At 36.0% G+C, this 21,970-nt stretch overlaps 1 protein-coding gene across 1 annotated transcript; it reads right to left on the bottom strand.

Annotated features, from left to right (window-relative positions):
• Positions 1-894: 894 nt before the first annotated feature.
• Positions 895-20,488, bottom strand: TMEM33 (transmembrane protein 33). Its single transcript, XM_004009794.5, has 7 exons — positions 20,141-20,488; positions 17,696-17,790; positions 16,986-17,173; positions 13,542-13,609; positions 12,503-12,636; positions 7,622-7,705; positions 895-6,375 (listed from the first exon to the last, which is right to left on the bottom strand). The coding sequence occupies exons 1-7, from the start codon at positions 20,183-20,185 to the stop codon at positions 6,246-6,248; spliced, it is 744 nt and encodes a 247-aa protein (XP_004009843.2). The 5' UTR covers positions 20,186-20,488; the 3' UTR covers positions 895-6,245.
• Positions 20,489-21,970: the final 1,482 nt, after the last annotated feature.

Below are 21,970 nucleotides of genomic sequence, written 5' to 3'. Positions count from 1 at the left end.
CATCTTGAAGCAAGGCCAAAACTCCCCCAAAAACGAACAAAAAAACACCTCACCATAAAAGGTTAAAAAAAAAACAGACAAAAACTTGCTAACAAATCACCTGTTCAGACTGGTGACTCTCAAGGATCTTGGATGACCATTCTTTGAGGAGTCTCTTCATTCAACCAAGCTTGAAGAATGAGATGATCTTTCGCTTCCCAAAGCTCAGAATTACTTCTTAAACAGTTTCAAATATTCCCATATGCTAAGGGAAAGAGCATTATGAAGTAACAATATTTTAGTTTCTAAGACCTTATACCACTAAATCTTGAGGAAATCAATTCTCCTAAAACTATTTGTTTATGTATCAAAACTGCCTTTATATAGCTGATTTCCATTATGCACCTCAGATTATAATCTCTAAGTGGACAAAGATTTAACTCACCTTTACAGTGTTTTGCTTGGTAACAGTTATTAAAATTGCCACAGAAAATAACTGCCAACTCTAAACACTTCCCTCGAAGGGAGGTACTGAGTATCTTCTTCTATGTTATCCTGTGTTGACTTATGACTTGGAATATATTGTATACTGTGAATCATTTTAGGGTTACAAATAACTCATCCATTAGGCTGTAAATTTCACTAGATAAAAAAGTACAGGGGAGCAAGCAAGCCAATAGCTAAGAAATACAACTATAATTTTTCTTTTTTTTCCAGTCTCACCTTAGCCACATTTTTTTCCTGCTTCATACTAGATCACAAAATTATACCAGTCTTCTCATTTGTGATGAGCTGAAGAAAACAGAAGAGTTCAAATTCACCTTATTCTAACAATAAGGCAAGGAAGCACAATAGAAAACTAAATTCTAATTGTAAATGTTTTTTTGCAACATAACATTTTCAAATCAGCTTAAATCCAGAGAGATTTTTTTTATTACACAATTTGATTTTTACATCAATAAAACCTTAGATATAACAATACAGATGAAGGAACAACAATTTAATTTGTATTGAAATAAATACGAGATACACAAAGCACATACAGTGGAAAAGGGTCACAATAAATTACAAGTGGAGACATTATTTCGCTCAATCAACAGAGAAAGCCCTTGACACTTCCAATTTCACACCATCAAATTTATCATTCTTGCTGATTTAAGCAGAACACAAAACAAATATGGATCCCAGGGCTTACTTTCACAGGTACCAGCATAGATAATTTACTACAGTGATCCAATTTGGAAATCAGTAGGGACCAGTAAATCACTGCATAAAAGAAAGAGTGAATGAGGTCCTTTTTCCTTAGCGTCAGCAGGCTATGATTATTATGTTTATTAGATTCTCTTGAAAGGACTTCACATTTTCTCAAATATTCAGGAGCAGTATATTTCCCCTCTGAGCCCTATATTAGCATTTATGTGCTTTGGTCTTGAATACACAGTAATGATGAATTTTTCAATTTATTTTATAAATTTATATAGTCTGGATAGTATTGGCCTGAAGAGTATATAACTCCCCAACCTGTATAATATTAGATATTAAAAATGGAATCAAGAGAAGTTACCAAGAAATGCTGACAAACTGTATATACAAATTTAGTTCAATATATTCCATTACATAGAGCACCAGAGCAATGCATTTATTATAATCAAGCAATTTTCTATGACTCTCTAATCTTTGTGGCCCTTTAACATTTGTTCCAATACATACATATCACAAATGTTGCCTGCCTAAGACGTTGCCCATTTGGTCTCAACTTACAAATATAAACGTAAGCAAAAATTCATGTCAAAAGCATTTATCTTAAAATTACAAAAAAAAAAAAGTCAAAAGTTTGGAATTTAAACTGTTATGAACCAAGGGAAACAAAAAGTTAGTTAAAAAGTACTGAGCATATATATGTATTTTTTAAAAGTAGCTTCAGAAAACTATGATGGAAAAAGTAAAATGATTATTGGGCCTTTCTTTCTCCTGGAATATAAAGTAATTTTTAGATTCCAGCAAAGATATCTAGCAACAATTTTTTCCTATCATTTCCTAAGAAAAAGGAACTATTTTAGACTAAAAAAATACTGTACTTTATCTCTGGTCACATCAAGTCATATTCAGTGCAGGTCAGTTTTCCTATTTGCACTGCCCAAGAGGAGAAAGACTACTCTAGAGTTAATCCCTCACACAGATGTGTTCCTTCTAAGAACCCTCCTGAATACCAGAGCTTAGAAGATACACATGTCACAGAATAACTACCACCAGGAAACACCCCAAACATTGAGCAGCTTCTTTCTTATCCTTAATACCAGATCCAATTACAACTTTCCACCCAGAGTATTAAAAGAGGACTGCTCATTAAAATAATTTCTGGAAACAACTTCTGGATTTACAAAACATATATGCCTTTGGTATACACTAAATCCATTGAACTATGCTATCATATAGCCTCTCAGAATTCTCTTAATTCTAGAGAAATTTCAGTAAGGTGTTAAATGAAATTAGCTGTCTCTGTAACTCAAACTGAATTTACAAATCTAGGCACCATTCCTAATATCCAAAATTATCAACATGCTTTTGTATTACTGTGAAGTCTTAATTTTAAGAGATGGAACTGGCTGTACCTTCTTTACCTACAAAATGACCGTGAAAAAAATTAAGTACCATTTTCTCTATACCTTAAAATGAAGGTGAAAGAAAAATTTTATAACTGACATGTTCAGGTAAATTAGGCACTTAGAGAAACAAAAACAAAAACAGCAGAGAGACTATGATCTGAGTAATACCACTAACTGTGGCCTATTCTATTTACCTAGGAAGCAGATATTAATAGGGTACTTATTCCAGCTTTTGAACGTTTTTGTATTTAAAAAATGTACTCAAGAGTAAATACTTATTAAATATTTACTGAACGTTGAATAATTACATATTAAAGAGAATCATGGAATTCAGGTCCTTAGTTTTATGGCTGACTCAGGATTTAGTGACATTTAACCTTTCACCATGGCATGATAAACAGCTGGGGACTACTTGAGGAAAGAGTGCCACCTACTGCTCATCAGCATAACTGGTTACTTTCTCCCTTGAGGTTTTCACCACAGAATAAAAATCAGCCTCAATTTGGGTGACAGCATTAAGCTAGCAGATCAAAAAGGGCTTTGGGTAGGGGTGGAGAGGAGCTTCAGACCTATGTTAATTAAAACACATCTGTTAACATTACATAAGGATCTTTACCACAATCCCTCAAAATTAGTTTCATTCATTCTGATCTCAAACTGTATTTAAGAAATTTCTCTTTGGACTGATGTTAAATAGTTAAAATTCATGAGGAATCAAGTATACAAAAGGAATACAGAATCTTTGTTAGAATAAAGTAGATTCTGTATGAGGCCTACCCCTGTCCGAGAAAGTTTAATATTTAAAAGTGCTAGAACAGCAGCACTATAAAACTTCCTAAACAATCAGATAGTCTAGATGTTAAATCAACTGGTTTTAAACACATAAAAATAAATTCAGCTATGCTGTATTAAAAATAAATTCAGCAGCTGTAACTTTTCCTAGTACGCTCATTCTAAATATTCTATTACAGTAATTTTTTTGTTATACATTTTGCATTGTGTAAATGACATCCAAGACATACAGTTTTATTTTTTTGGCCTCGCGGCATGTGAGATCTTAGTTCTTTGACCAGGGCTTGAACTCACGCACTCTGCATTGGACTGGTGGAGTCTTAACCACTGGATCACCAAGGAAGTTCCTGTATTTCTTTAATTTTAACTTGATAGATATAAAGTTACACTGCACTTTTAGATGTCGAATGAGCTGACTGTACATATTCGTACTGCAAAATTCCTAACTATAAGTTCATGCAAACTAAACATCTGGCAATGCTCAAATTGTAGGATTTATTTTTTCATGAGTTTAGTGAAAGGAAAGTGAAAGTGTTAGTTGCTCAGTTGTGTCCCACTCTTTGCAACCTCATGAACTGTAATCACCAGGCCCTTCTGTCCATGAAATATTCCAGGCAAGAACACTGGAGTGGGTTGCTATTTCCTCCTCCAGGGGACCTTCCCGACCCAGGGACTGAACTTGGGTCTCCTGCACTGCAGGCAGATTTGTTACCATTTGAGCCACCAGGGAAGCTTATTTATAAGCCAAACTTTTCTTTAAAAAATATATCAGAAGTATAATCCCATTATATGATAAAAGCCTCAACTTCTGAAGCACACAGAGTTTTAAATTTTAATAGTATTAATGTTAAATTCTTTTCGTTAAAACCCACCTAAATTACTTCCTTTAGGAAAATCTTTCTGATCAATAATAATTTTCAAAATAAAGAAGAAAAAATAAAAACAGAGGCATACTTAACAGATCATTAAAAATAACAATCATGGTTAAAAGAGAGCACAAAAAAAGAAAATCAATAAATGGAAAAACTGGTGAAATTTAAGTTCCACATCTTAGTAGTTAATAGTATTGTCCCAGGGTTAATTTCTTAGTTTTGATAAATGTTCTATACTTATGGAACCTGTTAATACAAGGGGAAGCTGAGTAAAGGATATACAGAAACTCTACTATTTTTTATAACTTTTCTACAAATCTAAAATTATCTCAAGATAAAAAAATTGTAGAAAACAAAGAAACTTAGTAACTTAAGAAAAATATGCCTTCAGCTGCCATAATTTCTTGATAGAATTCAAATTTTTAAAAACATCATTAGAAATAATATATTGTTTACTTAACATTAAAGTTAATTTATTGCTCTAGAAAATTTAGTTTTTAAAACCATCAGATTACACACATAGTGACAAGGAGAGTGCCCCCCAACAATCGACTGTATATTATGAGGCTAATCTAACTTTGTAGATAATATTACAAAATTACAAAAATAGCTGGTTACAGTTGAGCTATCAAGAAGGTATCACATTTCTATAGACCAAAAAGTTGAATAAAAAGAAAACTGATGTTACTGCTAAGTCACTGAGTATATTTGAGAAATCCAAATTACATGCACATAGAAGAAAACTGGTTACAAAAACCATTACGTTACTCTGCATTAACATTTTGCCATGTTTTAAACATTTCCAATCATGCAATAAATAAAGGTCAGAATGAATTTTTAAAAGGAGTTGATGGAAGCTCAACAAATGTGTTTCATATGTTAAACAACTCAAATCACAGTTGCATAATACATTCAATTCCTCTAAATTCATCCATGCATTACAAGACTGAAATGCACACTATTTCCCCCACAACTCCTCTGGCCCCATTCCCAATCAATAACCAACACCTATAAACCTTTCTATTTAATCTGTTAAATGAAATTTGATAGGTAAGTATGTATGATCTTCATTATTATTTCAGAACAGATACAGAGTTCAGTCACAGCTCAATCTTCACTTACATTCCTTTCAAAGGGCACCTGAACTGGTGCAACTGTCTATGAAAATTCAAGCCTAGGAAACTGAGAAAACTGGCAGTCAAGAATCCGACTTAAGTAATTGTATCCAGAATCCTAAAAGAAGGATTTACTATTTGAGAAATGTTATTTAACCTGTCTCTGAGAGGAAAACTGTATGACTACTGCTCGCTGATGTAAAATGCTTAGGTGACCACAAGTATTTACCCAGTTGGTTAACAAACTTTCAGCTGGGCCTGTAAGAAAAAAAAACCCAAAGCCACAGAAGTAAATATGAAAATAAAATTTTGGAAGCTCATAGTATAAGATACATAAAGAAATCCAAAATAAATCTGTCCTAATGAAGCAGTACAAACTCTACATAAAAGCACTTTAAAATTAAATACAGGAGGAGGGAGGTGTTTTTGTTACAGCCATCAACCAAAATTACTGAATGGCAAAAGAATACTGTCTCAAAGTATTCTGAATTTACATGTTAATATTATCATAATGAACTCATGCCAGATGTAAATTCAGGTTACCAATTAGATGAAAACAAACTTTAGAGCTATTTTTACCAGACAAATAAATGTACTTCATGATAAAGGCACAGCAGCATCTAAAGAATTCTTGATACATTTATCACAAGATTCAAACTTCCTTTACTATTAACAACACATCACAAGAAAAGTTTCTCAGAAAGTATTTGAAAGGCTTGATTTAACATGCCAGGAAAATGATTACTTTTGAGATGCATTTTATGTAAATTATGTAAATTGCATTGAGGTCAGTTTTACACCTGGAATTATCCATCCCTAGCAGAAGTACCAGCAGCTAACAATGCTTATTTCTATCATATATAACTTAGCTGGATGTTACACTATGCAACTGTTGGTGCCAGTCTGCTTATAAAGGCAATACTCTGGAGACAAAGTCTTCTCACAAACAGTGGGCAAGCAGGTTTCATTATAAGATGTTCAACAACAATCCTCAGTTCATTAAACAAGGTCCTGCAACATAAAATATGTTTTCTTTCAGAAACTCAATGAAAAAGCAACGTGATTCAAGAGTAAATGCTGATAACGACTTTCCACTAAAGAATCTGAAAGTAGTAATAACCAGGATGTACTGCAGACAACATACAGAATTGAAATTCCCCAAATCAACACCTGTGTCCTTTTTGGGGGAAAATATTCATTTAATAAATGCATTAATAAATGGCTCTCTAAGGGCTGAGATTAGGGATGATTTGTATTTCCTTCACAGTTGAGTCACATAATCTTCACATCTGACTTACGCAAATTCAACTAGGTCTAAAAAAAGAGAGCAAGAATGTGAAAGTTATCTAATGAGCTATCCCTCCTACCACTTCCTTAAAAGAACATACTGCCTCTTAGAGCCTTCCTCATCTGAAAAATGGGAATATGTACTTATTGGAGTCACAGTGAAGTTTCAATGAGGCAACACAGAAAATGATCAATAAATGTTGCTGTCATTTAGTTGCTGAGTCGTGTTAAGACTCTGTGACCCCATGGACTGTAGCCCACCATCATTCCTCTACATCTAAAAAGTACTAAGTTCCAAACTTCTTACCCTGAGGCTCACGAAGTTTTACGATACGGTTCCAATATACCTTTAAATCTCTGCTCTAACCACTCACCACTGTATTTCCCTTCCAGTCAAATAGGCCTCCATATGTGCCCCTTAAACTGTGTTTATCTTATTGCCTCTGAACTTGTGCTCCTATTGTTTTCCTACCTAAAATGCTTTTCCTTGTTCTCACTGTCTATTGAAAGTCTTCAATCCTTCCAGAACAAATTAAAATAGTTTGTGAAACTTTCCTGGGCTCTTCTCTCTTCTGGTTTAATGATCTCTCCCCTCTTGCCGACTACAGTACTGATACAATAGACATGAAATTCATCACAGGTTGACATGTGAATACCACATCCTGCACAACTGTTTCCTTCCTTATTTGCGATGTGTTTCCTCAACTAGGATAGTACCAGGAGAGGGAGACTTTTGTCCTACACAGTTTTAAATTCCTTACGCTTTAGCACTGTTTTAGATGTGGTCAAGAAAACTTCAGTCTTAATGTCTGAAAAGCAAGCACCTCATCAATTCTAGAATTTAGATTCGCAAAACATTGCTTGCTTCTAAATTCTAACATGAAAGTTAAACAAGTCTTAAAAGTTACAAATGGTATATTTCACAATACTATTAATAAATAAAATAGATTTAAACTAATCACAAGCTTACCGACAATATGGATTTCTTCGAGAGGAGTATCGAAGAGTAAGGAATCTATAGTATATAAAAGGCTGGAACAAACTTCCTTGACCACTGAAATAAACAAATACAAGGGAAATAAATATACATTATCGATTCATATGTATACTCAACATTTAAAGGTAACTTAACTGGACAATGTGTGTGTTTACATTCATCAAATGATCATAATACTATCTATCATATCTAAGTCCAAGTTATTCATGTAGGTATTGTTAAATTTTTTAAAGCTACTAAATAAATCAGAAAATGTTATATAAATGCTTCAACAACTGCCACTAATAATTGGTAATCAAGTTTTAAAACTTTTTATAAAATATTTAAAATGAAAAGTTTATTTGGTATAAACAAATAAGAAAATTAATAAAACCATATAGGCTCACTAGTAAATGTGACTATAGGCTAAACATAGCCTATATTATTTATTTTTCTTGGTTAAACTGACAATCATAATACCCCAAGAGTCATATACATGTTTCTGAAATTCTAAGTCTGGAATCCTTTCCTAGGAAAAACTATCTTAAGATGTTCACTAAAACAACCACAAATAAAACACAGCAACAAACTAACAGTCTCCAGGCAAGAATACTGGAGTGGGTAGCCTTCTCCAGGGGATCTTCTCCACCCAGGGATTGAACCTGGGTCTCTTGCATTGCAGGCAGATTCTTTACCATCTGAACTACCAGGGAAGCCCAGTTGGGTAGCAGGGCTGAGTAAATGATATGTATATCTGATGGATTCAGTATGCAATTACTTAAAATCTTGACTACTGAAAACTACACAGGAACTCTGAACAAGATATAAAACTATACATATTACAACTATATTTTAAAAATTTGGGGTAGAATAAATGCATCAAGATCCTAAATGTGGTTTGATTTTTAGGTTAAATTTTTTTAGCCTCCCCACTCACCCTTGTCAGACCCATACAGCTTGTGGGATCTTAGTTCCCTGAGTAGGGATCAAATCCCAGCCCCCTGCAGTAGAAGCACAGAGTCCTAACCACTGGACTGCCAGGCAATTCTCCTTTTTAGCCTCTCTGCCCCCCCAACTGTATTACTTTCATAATAAAAATTTACATGATTACAAATTTATAACTAAATATATCTTTCTCCAATAAATCATGTGATAAAAGTTTAACTCTGTAAATTGAAAAATAGAGGCATTACAGAACACATTAAGTAGAAAAGAATATTCAATGAAACACAAATTTTCCATCATCCAAGTTAGTTCCTTAATCAAAGTTACAGCAGTCTCTAATATAGCCTTCCAGAAATTTACATAAACAAGTGTATATAATGGCTAAAACGCAGTGCTCACTCTGTAATGCACTGAACTCAGTTAACTCTAGGAAGGAAGTGGTATTATCATTCCTATTTTAAAGATGAAGAACCCTGTGGATGTATCTAGAGTCTGTCATACAGAGGGAATAAGTCAGAAAGAGAAAAGTAAGTATCATACATGAACGCATATATATGGAATCTAGCAAAGGTACTGATGAACGTACTTGCAGGGCAGGAGCAGAGATGCAGATGTAGAGAAGGCAGAGAGGGGACGTGTGAACACAGGGTGGGAAGAAGAGGGCAGCAGACACTGAGGGCAGCACTGACATATATGCATCACACCATGTGCAAGACAGACGGCTAGTGGGAAGCTGCGAGCACAGGAGCTCAGCTCAGTGCTCTGCGATGACCTGGAGGGGTGGGACGGGGCATTGGGAGGAAGGGCCAACAGGGAGAGGACATACGCACGTATACCTGATTCAGGACGCTGCACAGCAGAAACGAACACAACGTTATAAAACAACTATACTCCAAAAAAAAGAGATGAAACAGAACGAAACATATATGCCTTTAAACACGCACACCTCAAACATAAATGGGGAATACCCTACACAGTTCTCAACTAACTTTAAATGTATTGTATCTTAGCGCTCATCCCCTATCACAACACACAAATTATCTTATTCTTTTTACAACCTGAAATATTCCATTTCATGCATGTACTAACATGCTCTCTACTAATGAACAAACCCAAAATGATCATCCTTTTATCTGTCTTTGCACATGTGTGTGTATTATGTAAGATAAACTAACTCACAGACTCCATGTATAAGATAAACTCAAAAACTGTTCACTTCTAAATATAGTTCTATGCATTATTGCTACAACTTTAACTTAATAACAAGGCCTTCTAATATTAGACGGTGCTTCTACCATGAAAGGTAGCATTTAAGGAATAATGACTTGAAATGATTAACTTTATAATCTGTGTTAAAGTCAAGTGACAAACTTGAACCATTAATAGCTTCTCTTATTAGGGAACTGAATAATACTTCATTACTTAGTTTTACTTTTTAAAAATAACATGATTCTTCTATTTAAATATTTTGGTAAATTCTCATTTCCTTTATAATAATCTTAAAAATTAAGATCAACCTGTACATTGTAAGTGTTTAAATAAAAGACTAAATACCACAACTGACTTAATATACCAATATAGTAAAAACTTGGTATGCCAACAAAAAATTCACTACAGTTCCAATAATGAGGTTTTTTGTTTAAATGTGCTTGGCGTCTCAGCATTTCATTGTAATTCTCTTCAGCTTACTTAAAAGGAGAACAAAGTGTTCTGTTTATTAACCTGAATAGACACCAATTATTTCCACATATAGAGTTAGTTTTGGTAGCTACATTTTAACTTTCACTCAGGTACATAAAGCAAATCACAGAATTTGGGGATACCCAAGACCAGGCGACCCAAGAAACAGAAAAATGAGCAAGAAAGAGGGTAAAAAGTTCCTTTCATCAATTAAAATGTTTAAGTGTATGATGAGGATCACAAAAAGATGAATTAACTTCTAGGGTGAAAATTCCAGAGGAGAATAATAGACAAATACAGTTGCATCAAATTCTATACTTAATATTCATGGAACGTTACAATTGGAAGGATTTTTGGAAGTTACTAATTTCAACTACTATTAGTTTTTTAAATGTACAAAAACAAGGCCCAGAAGGCCTAGTTAACTGTCAAATCATCCAGAATCCAGCTCCCTGACACTGGGTAAGTTTTTCCATTGTACCATTCTAGGACCCTATTTAAATTATATTATCTAGTTTGGAACCCCACAGATTAACAACATGTGGTGATCCTGGAATTTTCAGAGGAAAATATTATTTACAACAATGGTACAGATATATTTATGAGGAAATCTAAAAAACTCTCTTACCAGCTTAAAAACACTGCTAAGGAAAGGAGTAACTGTTGGTATATAAAAACCTCACTAGTTAATCAAGGCAATGAACATTAAAATGAAATATTTCACAGACAAAGATGTGTTACAACCTAATGAGATTATGGAAAATAGGTAACATAGATCTATTAGAGGGCAATTTGGTACATGGTCTATTAAATATAAAATATACCAGGCTCAGACTCAGTAAAAGTATATATGAATTCACACAAAAGTATAAGCAGACAGGTTAAAAAAAATGTTTACTGCAGCAACATCTGGAAAAGTAAAAATCTGAAAACAAATGGCCATTAATAAAATGTAGCATAATAATATGATGGAACACTATACAGCCATTAAACAAAACAAACCAGAACTGTGAATGTCAATATAAACAGGTCACAAAAACATACTGTATGAGTGAAAGAAGCAAGGTGCACACAACTCATGCCTGTGATGTACAATAAAAACGAAACAAAGCCCCACACCCATTAAATAACAATACACATTTCCTATCTGTGTAAGTACTTTAAAATAACTACATATATGTACTCTTATCAAATTCCTTAGCTCTGGGAAGGAGAGGACAGAATTGCAACTAGCATTCATAGTTAAATGATATTTTAGTTTTTTATCTGTAATGTCCTATTATCTGAGAAACTGAAGATTGAAAAAGCAATAATCTGGGAAGAAGAGTAGTTTAACTATTTTCCTTCACATATTTTCACATTTTTAAAAATTTATTTTTTAATTGGAGTATAACTGCTTAACAATGTTAAGTTTCTGCTGTACAACATGAATCAGCCTTGCCCTCTTGAGAGAAATGTAGTTTTATAACTTAAATGCAAGAATTCAGAGACTGAGGTCAATACTATCCTAATGTTCTATTTTCAAAAAGAAGGTTTTCTTTACTTACGCATTCTTCTCATAACTAACAAACAAAATGAGGTGGCAGTAGGCAACTACCAATACCAGACCTTAACTTTTCAGATTTTTCTCCAGTATGGGAAAAATAATCTCAGTAATGTTACAATGGACTAAATTAGCCTTTCTAAGACTCTTTCAAAAGCAGTTATTTGGAAAATAATTTTCAAAATGTTAAATAACTCATACTATATATGGAGAAGGCAATGGCACCCCACTCCAGTACTCTTGCCTGGAAAATCCCATGGACGGAGGAGCCTGGTAGGCTGCAGTCCATGGGGTCGCTAAGAGTCGGACACGACTGAGAGACTTCACTTTCACTTTTCATTTTCATGCATCGGAGAAGGCAATGGCAACCCACTCCAATGTTCTTGCCTGGAGAATCCCAGGGATGGGGGAGCCTGGTGGGCTGCCGTCTATGGGGGTCGCACAGAGTCGGACACGACTGAAGCGACTTAGCAGCAGCAGGGACTAATAAAGAAGACAAATTCCTAGGTTTACTATAGTCAACTACAGTAGTAGTGCTATCACAGTAGTTCTCTACTATCACATGAGAAGATGATTGCTAAGATCCATCAAGCTCTACATACTAGTATTTACTTCAACAGATTTAAGCAGCATAAAACTTGAGTTGATATATTTATTATATCCACTTAGACATCAGCCTCCTAAAATAAATGTATTTTTATTCTTACCTGAAAAGCATAAAAACTGTAGCAGGCATCAAGAATATTTCATTACAAGCAATGAACTTCAGAATATTCTGTTGATTAGTGCTTAATTTATCCAAGAGAGATCTCAGCAGAGGTAAACTATTTGAACCCTTTGCCTTAAAACGTAAGGAAATAAATATCAGAAGTCATGAAAGCATTTTCGATCACTCAATTATTTTCTTTCCTTAGATAAATGGCATATGTAACATGCAATACAATCAAAAGACAATTATTTGAAAATGATGATATAAAAATTTATAAACTATACTTTTAGGGACAAAAGTTAACATATTTTCCTGCTTCACTGTATTTTCTATATTTGAAGAATTAAATAGAGAATTTTAATAAAAGCCCTTTTCATTCATTGATGCTTCGTTTTCCTTAAGAAAGATTAGATTATTCCACTAAAAGTGGTGGTGATTTCTCTCAACCATAACAAAATCTGGCTATGCAGAAAGTATCTGAGATACCTTAGTTAATTAAAGATAGAAATCACAAAGTTCAGTTTACTGCTGTAACCCAAGAACTATGGAGATAAGAAAAAGGCCAACACAAGGCAAATTTTTGGATATTTTAATTTAAACTTCAGTGCATATGCAGTCAATCTGCCTGGCACATGGAGGTTATTAGACTAAATGTTCCGACTCAGGAATAAGAAAATGTTTTAGAAACGCAGTAGCTTTGAACATCAGTGTAAAGAAATTCAGTACACTCTACTCATCTAGTATGTTAAAATCACTGACAGAACGAGACTTCTGACAACTTATCTAATGTATTTCAAACTTCTGAAACTCCTCCAGGAACTGGGCAGTGATTTTAACTACAATCCATTATGACAAAATGTACTATTTTATTGAAACAATAAAAAATTCCAAAATTTTCAAATCACGAATTTAGAGCAGGTCTGTAAGGAACATAGGAACTTTCTGAGACACACGCCCAAATGTCTTGGAACTCAAATTTGTATCAACTACCTGTAAATCCGGGAGTCAAAAGACAAGGCCAACATTGTTTTACTTACATCAAGGATCTTTTTTGTGTATGTGGCAGCATGAAGCAAAGAAAATAACAAGACTGGGAAAATACTCACTGAAGAAAATAATTAAGGAAAACATCACAAATTCATTAAGTACTTGGCACAACAGGGTATGTATTATGTTCAAGTATACAGATCTGAAATGGCATCTGCTAAAATGAGTTCAGTGATGGCTTCTGTTTTACTGATACTTCATAAAATGAAGTGTTTTTTTTAAATCTGCAAACATTTTTTTTAAACCCACAGTTCTTTTTATGAATAGTGAAAAAGTTTTTTCCCCTATTTCTAGTATATAACATATTGCGAACATTTGCTAAATTAAATTAAAATCCAGACCACCTCAAAATGACAAGTAAGTAATATGGCTTTTAACCCTACAATGGTCATTCTGGACGGAATACCTTAGCTATCAAATACCAGCACAGTCTCTGTACTGCTTTCAACAACTTAGGAAAGAGTATAGGGTAACGGTTTAAAAAGCAGTTCCCAAATTTTCCTCAACTATAGATCTTTAATTCATTTTTCCTACCAGGACTTCATTATTTTGAGATACGGTTCCAATCAAGCTTTTATAGTCAAGCTTTCATGGTTAAGGTATTCTCAATCTGTACAAATAAAAAAGACATTGTATACCTGGTTTGTATATATACTCAATTGAGAGTTTCATCAGTTTTAATTATAGACATGAGCAAAGAATCCTTATTTTAAGTTTCATTATTTGGCTTTTTGTGATAGATAATATATACAATTTTCTTTTAGCTTTTTAAAAATGTGGAAATCGCTCAAAATACTCTATTTATCCCAACTTCTGCTAGGTTGATAACAAAAAAACCCCACTTGTCCAAGTTATTTCCATGAAATGATATAGACTGTTAATCATAAATGGAAAACACACTTGTCCTCATAGCAATTTCTAAAAAATAATCCATGATAATTTTCTACACCATCTGGAAGCCTGGTGTGAGGGAAACGATGACCACTATGACACAATCTGAGTATCAAATGCATTATAACCATACTCATCCTTTAGGACCCAAAGGTTCCTAAGTTCCCACTGGCAAGTGAAACACTGACCCACAGCCAAGCGTTGTAAGAATTCTAACTCTCTAACATAAAAGTTCTTCAATTAATCTCCTGACCAAACCTTCCCTGTCGCTTATAAGAATTAAATAAAATGCCAATTTCCTGAGAAGAAATCACACATACATAAAAATAGCTTTACACTTTTAACAGAATCCTGAATTCAGAGTCAAGATATCTGGGTCTCATTCTTGGCTCTGACACTAATTTCAATTCCCTAGGCCAAGTTCCATCTTCTGTTGTACGAATTTGCAGTGATTAAAGCTAGGGGTTTCTAATAAGTCCTATCTCTAACATTCTATAGTTCAGAAATCCTTGATAAGAGACTCATAATTTTAGCATTCATTGTTAAACTATTTAGAAAATTCAAGGGACAAAGAGTGTATAGTAGAAATAGGACAATATATCACCTTTCTAAGAGCAAAGATCAGAACATGACTTTGGGCTCACTTTTACTAATGTAATACCTAACTACTTTAGGAATCAGATTAGTATTTCTTGTCAATTACTAGCTTATGTTATTCCCACTACATACTCCCCTCCCAGTAAGAATTAAAGAACATTAAATCCTTAATCTTCAACATTCCCTAGAGATGGCACAGCAAATAACTGGACAGAAAAGGCAGAGAGGTTGTCCTCACTGTCATTGAGTCATTTGGCAGCATCTCAGGATTCACTCAATATAAATGTCCCAGAAGTCATAACTGATGTCTTTAATTTGCTCTACATTAATATCTAGAAAACAGTTTCTACCATTTCTATTTTTCTCTTCAAGGAAGTTTTAAGCTACTAAGGGCAGAAACAAGAATCTCTATATAATTTCCCATTGTATCTCAGAAAAGCAAGAATTTTAATATTGCTGATTGTAAAGAACCTCAATGAATGTGGCTGATAAAAACAGGTCAATCCAATGATATGTCAACAAACGTGCTAATCGCTTACAGCTGCAGTACAAGGATTATCTAGCGAGTTTTACCTACACTACTATTCACTTGCCAATGTGCTATCAGGCAGGTTATTTTAAACTCCTTGAGCCTCAGTATACTTGTCAATAATACAATGCTCATAATAATTTTCTTTAGAATGTCGCATATACTGTCAAAACAAGTGCTCAAAAAAATTTTCCTTCCATTCTCTTTTCCTTAAGACTTGTGTTAGAGACATATTTTATTGTGCTTTCCATTATGTACAGCTGTATCATAAATATTCAAGAACACTTAAGGGCAACACTTCTTAAAGTACAGAATATTTTCCTGAGGGATGATTCACGGGGAACTGGGTAGCTGAGTGGACAACCGACTAAAATGATTAAGTTTAGCAAAGACTGGTAACTCTTAGTCTCACAATGCACATTACCATATCAAAGGTCCCACAGTAAACAATCTGTTTAGCAATGTTAAATCTATTGCTTCCCAAACATCAAACTGCAGAATCTCTTCCCCTCCATTTAAAAAATACCTATTATCCCACAACATATTTCTGAAATGTATAAACTTACAAATTCCAAAACTCCATGGGTCTGTCCTTATTTTCTACTTTGTGTTGTGCTGTGCTCAGTGGCTCAGTTGTGTCTGACTCTTTTCGACCCCATGGACTACAGCCTGCTAGGCTTCTCTGTCCATGGGGATTCTCCAGGCAAGAATACTGGAGTGGGTTGCTATGTCATCCTCCAGGGGATCTCCCCAACGCAGGGATCAAACTCAGGTCCCCTGCATTTACCATCTGAGCCACCAGGGAAGCCCAAGAATACTGAAGTGGGTAGCCTGTCCCTTCTCCAGAGGATCTTTCCAACCCAGGAATTGAACCAGCGTCTCTTGCATTTCAGGCTATTCAAAGCAAATACTAATTTCTTTTTACTTTATTAATTACCTCATTGTCGGCTTAAATACAAGTTATTTCTTGATTAATTTCCTTTTGTTTCTAGCTTACTGAAAGTTAAAAGACAGAGCTAAGGATTTCTCTTTTCTTAAAGCAAGACATCTGGGTATCTTCCCAAAGAAGGTGTGAATTAAATGAAAGAAACTCACATATTAAAATGTAAGTCCTCCATGGGCTTGTGCTTTGAATCTGAATTTTGCAATATCCATTGCTAACAGAGAAGTTTATAAGATCAAATATAAAAAGTTTAAAATTCCCAATCACCTCTTCAAAACTTGGACTTCACATTTTAGAGTCAGAAACTCTTACACTTAACGTATCTGCTTTCAAATGAAGTGCCAACAAACTAACCAACCCAGGCTTCATGGAACACCCTCATTGCCGAATCCTTCCAGTAGCAAAAAAATAATCAAAAGTGATCTCCCTACATTCAGTAAGCAATTTCACTGTCAAAACGGTAAAAAAGGATACTTGTAACAGGGTAGGAATTGACAAAGATGAGTGAATACAACAGGTAGTGGCAGCTGTCCTCTAACAAAGCCTGGGCCAGGAATGCTCTGCTTAACTGGAAGTGTGGTAATCTTTGGTGCAGCCTCAGAGCACTAGTGAGAGCATTCGCCAGCAGAGCACGTTGGTAAAAGCTTGCCGCTTCATGCAACCTGCGAATTACAGTGGAGAGATCATCAGGAGACGTAAACAGCTACCATACCTCTTCCTCCTTTGTGAATTGCATCATAATTGCACAACACCTAATACCTAAATCTATTACTTGAGAATAGAAAAAAAAATTATGTGACTCTACTGAAGCTTTTTAGAAGCATCATTTTATATATATACCCAACTGAATGTTTATCTCTATTGAAGTATAATTGATATACAATATCCAACTGAATTTTTAAAAGCAGCCAATCTTCCTCTTAAACACTCAAAAAAGGCGAAAAAACATGAATTCATCCCCACATTCATTTCCTCTCCGATTTTCAATGTGATGTTACTTTTCACAAAGTACATAATATAAAATTATATCTCCAGTTGGTACTATTACTAGAATATTAGTACCTTTAAGGATGAGACATGTATTTTATTATTTATCAAACCCCTGGCTGTTTAACAAAGTGTGATATCTAAAAAGGTATTCCAGAAAAAAATGACTGAACAGCAGAAACACGTATAATACATACCCAAGAAGAGGCAGAACAAACAAAGCAGAGCAGTAAACTGTGAATAAGCGAGAAAGCCACATTGCTGTGTCCAGTTTATTGGCCATCATGAATTGCTGAATTTAAAAAGAAAAATACTGTAGTTAAATTAAGCTTGCAAATTATGTTTTAAAGGATGACTATTTTGCAATTTGAGTCCTATTCAAAATGTCTCAACGCTCCTGTACCAACTGGTTTTTTTAGGTATAACTCTTAGGGCAATTGTTTCTTCATTAGTGAGTTTCTTCCTTCTCCTGAAAGCTCCCTGACAAGTTTTTCACAGATTTCTGTGGCCCTAGACTAAACATGCACATATCACTTTCTTCTCCACTTATTCCTCATTCTATCTTTTCTTTTGCTGCATTTTGCTAAAAGATATGTCCATCACAGTAATTCAATAACTTAAAATTGATTTTCTCAAACTGTATTTCATATTCAAATTCTAAAGTGGCTTTTACATTTTTGGATAGTATCTACATAAACAATTTTTACATCAAGACCCAACATAAACATGTGAGTATATAAAATAAAACAAATTTCACAAAAACAATACTTACTTTTACTACGTGTGATGGATTTTGCTATTCTGTATTCTATTTAATATTTTAGAAACAATGTTTACACAAAAAGGATTTCAAACCTAACAGGTTTTAACCTGGAGTCTCAAACACTGCTGGAACCAATCTAACTTTAATTCTCTTTAGAAGAAGATACAAAAAACTTTGGGGAAAGAAACGCAAGCCTATTTTAAAATTAAAGGATGTTTTTAATTTTACTGCAGGCTTTCTGACAGTATGCAGGTAGTTTCAGATACATGCCTTGGGGTTTATTCTATCCAAACCTACTACATGTTACTCCTGTAAATTTAAATGTTCACCAGTTAGTCAAGTGGAAGGATGAATCCAGCTTACAGTGCTCAGTTTCTCTACAAATATTCAGACTCTACACAACTGTCTGAAATTTAATTTTAGAACATTTAAAAAAAATCTATTTGTTTAGGGTATTCATTTTGTGATAAATCATTGAATTTTGCGTTTCACCTCGTACTCTTTTATGCATGTGCATTTTTTAACTACATAGTTAAAAAAAAGATCTAAGAAAATGTATTAGTTTACATTTTAAGAGTGAACTGACTGACCACGACAAATAATTCAGGCAAAAAATATCAATGGATCTTTGGGTGAAAAAAATATTGAGGTGAAAAATTACTCACATAATCTTAAAGTATCATGACACAGAATACTCTTTATTCACAAAGAGAGGAAGTTATCTTTACCATAGAGAATCTGGTGGACACCACCAAAGCCAAATGACCAAACTCCAGTGATGGGATAAATCAACATAAGATGATTCCTGATATACATAAAATGCCCTGAGAAGAACGAAATCTCTCTTATTTAATATTCCTACCAAGCATTTAACCTGAATCTAGTCAAGGAGCGCGGGGTACAAAAAATTAGACAATTCCAATTTAAGGAGCATTCTGCAAAACAACAGGTCTGGACTCTGGTAAGACAAAATTGGGAAGAGAAGAACAAGGAATTATTCCAGGCTGAAAGGGACCAAAGGTCAGTAAACACCCTGCAAGCTTTCTGATTGAGTTTGGATAAGAAGAAAGCAATTTAAAAGACAATTGAGGAAATTTAAATATGAATTGTATATTAGGTGGTAACAAGTAGCAACGTTAAATTTGCAAAATGAACTACACAAATTTTTGAGGTAACTGCATTGTGGTCTGTACAAAAATATTCTACATAAGTACTACATTATGGGTTAATTATAATGACGCATATAACTCTGAAATGGTTCAGCAAAATAAAAAAGGTGTGCACAAAGAGAGATGCTGTACATTTTTTTTAAAGTGACTGGCTCAGTTCACATGCTTAGTGTTTAAGTACAATTTTGCTTCTGGTACCAAAAAAAAAAAAAGACAGCAGCAGAAATGCATCCTAGAAATAAAAGTTTACATAAGCTTAATATTTCTCTTCGTAAAATGACGAAGGAGGAAAAGAGAAAAAACCGCTCTCCTTCTTTTGCTTAAAAAGCGGCAGACCTGTTCTCTGCCAGCACGCATGTGCGTAATGAGGCGTGTGTCACAGCACAATCTCAGGTAGCATCTTCAACCGTGGGACCGAGGACAGAGACCGAAGGGTGGGAAGAGACGAAAAGGCCCTCTGTCCTCGGCATTCAGGTGGGCATACAAGTGAGGGCCACTGCTGGAGGCTCGCCTGTTGTCGCTGCCGAATCAGAAACTTTAGCTCCGTCTAACGTCTTAGCTCACGATCGGCTCTCTCCCCACCCCCACCCCTATCACTAATCCCAGTCCCAAAAGCAATACGCCGGTGGAACGCCTGGGACCCAACTTTCAACACTCCCAGCTCCTTCCTAACTTGCAATCAAGCCAAACGATCCTGTCCGCTCACTTACCACTGCGCCCGCCCCTTGGGGGCCGTTGGGGGCCGTATCCGCCATGGGGGCGCTCACACTAGCGTCTGAGACGCTGCAATCGGGAAGGGAAAAAAGGAAGGTCAGCGCCGGGGCCGCAACTCCGGGAACCGGCTTCCCTGTTCTCTGCCGGAGCTTCCGAACCTTCACAGAGCAAAGGTCTCGCCGCTTCAGTGCAGCGGACTGTCCCAAGGGCACCCGCAACGGCCGGAAAATACCCGCTTGGCACCGCCAAGAGCAAAGCTGGGTTTCCAGAAAGACCGAGACGAAGGCGGAGCTTCGGAACAGGGCCCAGCAGGACCGACCTAACGCCACCGGCTCCAGGTTATTGCCGAACCCGGAAGTGCTCGCTTTGCTTCCGTGGGGAAGAGGCGGTGACGCAGAGGGGACAGTGGAGCGGCGCCCTGAGGCATGACGGGAACTGTCGTTTTTCTTGCTTTGGCTTCCCGTTTCGTGCACGCCCATTGTTCTGTAAGCTAAGAAGCCGGGCAGCCGAAGCAGCTTTTGCCTCATCGTCCTCTCAGAGCTGGTCCTCTCTACCCGTGGCCAAACCAGAAAGGCTCTCTATTCCCTGATACAGAAGCCTCGGAAATGTTTTCTTTGCCGTTTTCTTTCAGAGGCCCACGAAGCTCTTTGATGCTACCTTTAAAATTAGTTATTTCAACAAGCACTTAATGAGAGCTGCTATGTGACAAGCCCTGTACTTGGCAAAGAATATTTCAGAGATGGTTATGACACAGACTGCGGGAGAGAGAGGAGAAACGGCAGTCATAGCCCAGTGCTTCTGTAATGTGTGCAGAGGCGGAGTTAATCGCAGGCGGCACACAGCGGGGGGCCTGAATCAGCTGGGTCCCAGAAGCGTTCCTAGAAAACCTAATTCTGGCGCAAAGTTTTGAAGTACAAGGAGAAGTTGGCTAAATGGGGAAGGGGAATGCAGACAGCAACAGAAAGTGCATGAAGCAACTGGACAGTTCAGTATAACCACAAAGGTCACTCTGGAAACAGGATAAGGGGATGATCAGAGGGGCAAACCCATAAGCCCACCAGGGGCAGGCTTCCTGGTGGTCCAGTGGTTAAGAGTACTTCTTGCAGTGCAGGGAACACAGGTTTGATCCCTGACCTGAGAACATCCCAGAAGCAAGTGGGCAACTAAGCCTGTGCGCTATAACCGCTGAGCCGGAATGCAGCAACTATCGAAGTCCTCCTGCCCTGAAACCTGTGCTCCTCAACAAGAGAAGCCACTGTAATGAGAAGCACGTGAATCGCAGCTACAGAGTAGGCCCCCTCACCACAACTAGAGAAAGCCAATACCACCAGCAGCAATGAAGACTCAGCACAGCCAAAAATAAATAAATAATTCAAAACAACAGGGACTTGCGGGACTTCCCTGGTGGTCCAGTGGCCAAGACTCTGAGTTCCAAGTGCAGGAGGCTCGAGTTCAATCCCTGGTAGGAGAGCTAGATCCCACAGGTCACAGTTAATAGTTCTCATGCCGCAAGTAAAGATCCTGCATGCCTCAAATAAAACCCAGCACAGCCAAATACATAAACACAAATAAAAATTTAAAAAAAATCCATTATAGGGAGGCCATTGCATATACAAGGGGGAAAGTGATGGGATTCTGAACCAAAGCAGCGTTGTGGGGGAAGAAAAGAGGAACCAGGCTCCTGTGTCCATGGGATTCTCCAGGCAAGAATACTGGAGCGGTTTGCCATTTCCTACTGTAGGGGATCTTCCCAACCCAAGGATCACACCTAAGTCTCTCGTGTCTCCTGCATTAGCAGGCAGATTCTTTACCACTATAGCCAACTG

The sequence above is a fragment of the Ovis aries genome, chromosome 6 (assembly GCF_016772045.2).
Source record: "Ovis aries strain OAR_USU_Benz2616 breed Rambouillet chromosome 6, ARS-UI_Ramb_v3.0, whole genome shotgun sequence".
Lineage (NCBI taxonomy): Eukaryota > Metazoa > Chordata > Mammalia > Artiodactyla > Bovidae > Ovis > Ovis aries.
This window is presented reverse-complemented; position numbering and strand designations above follow the sequence as displayed.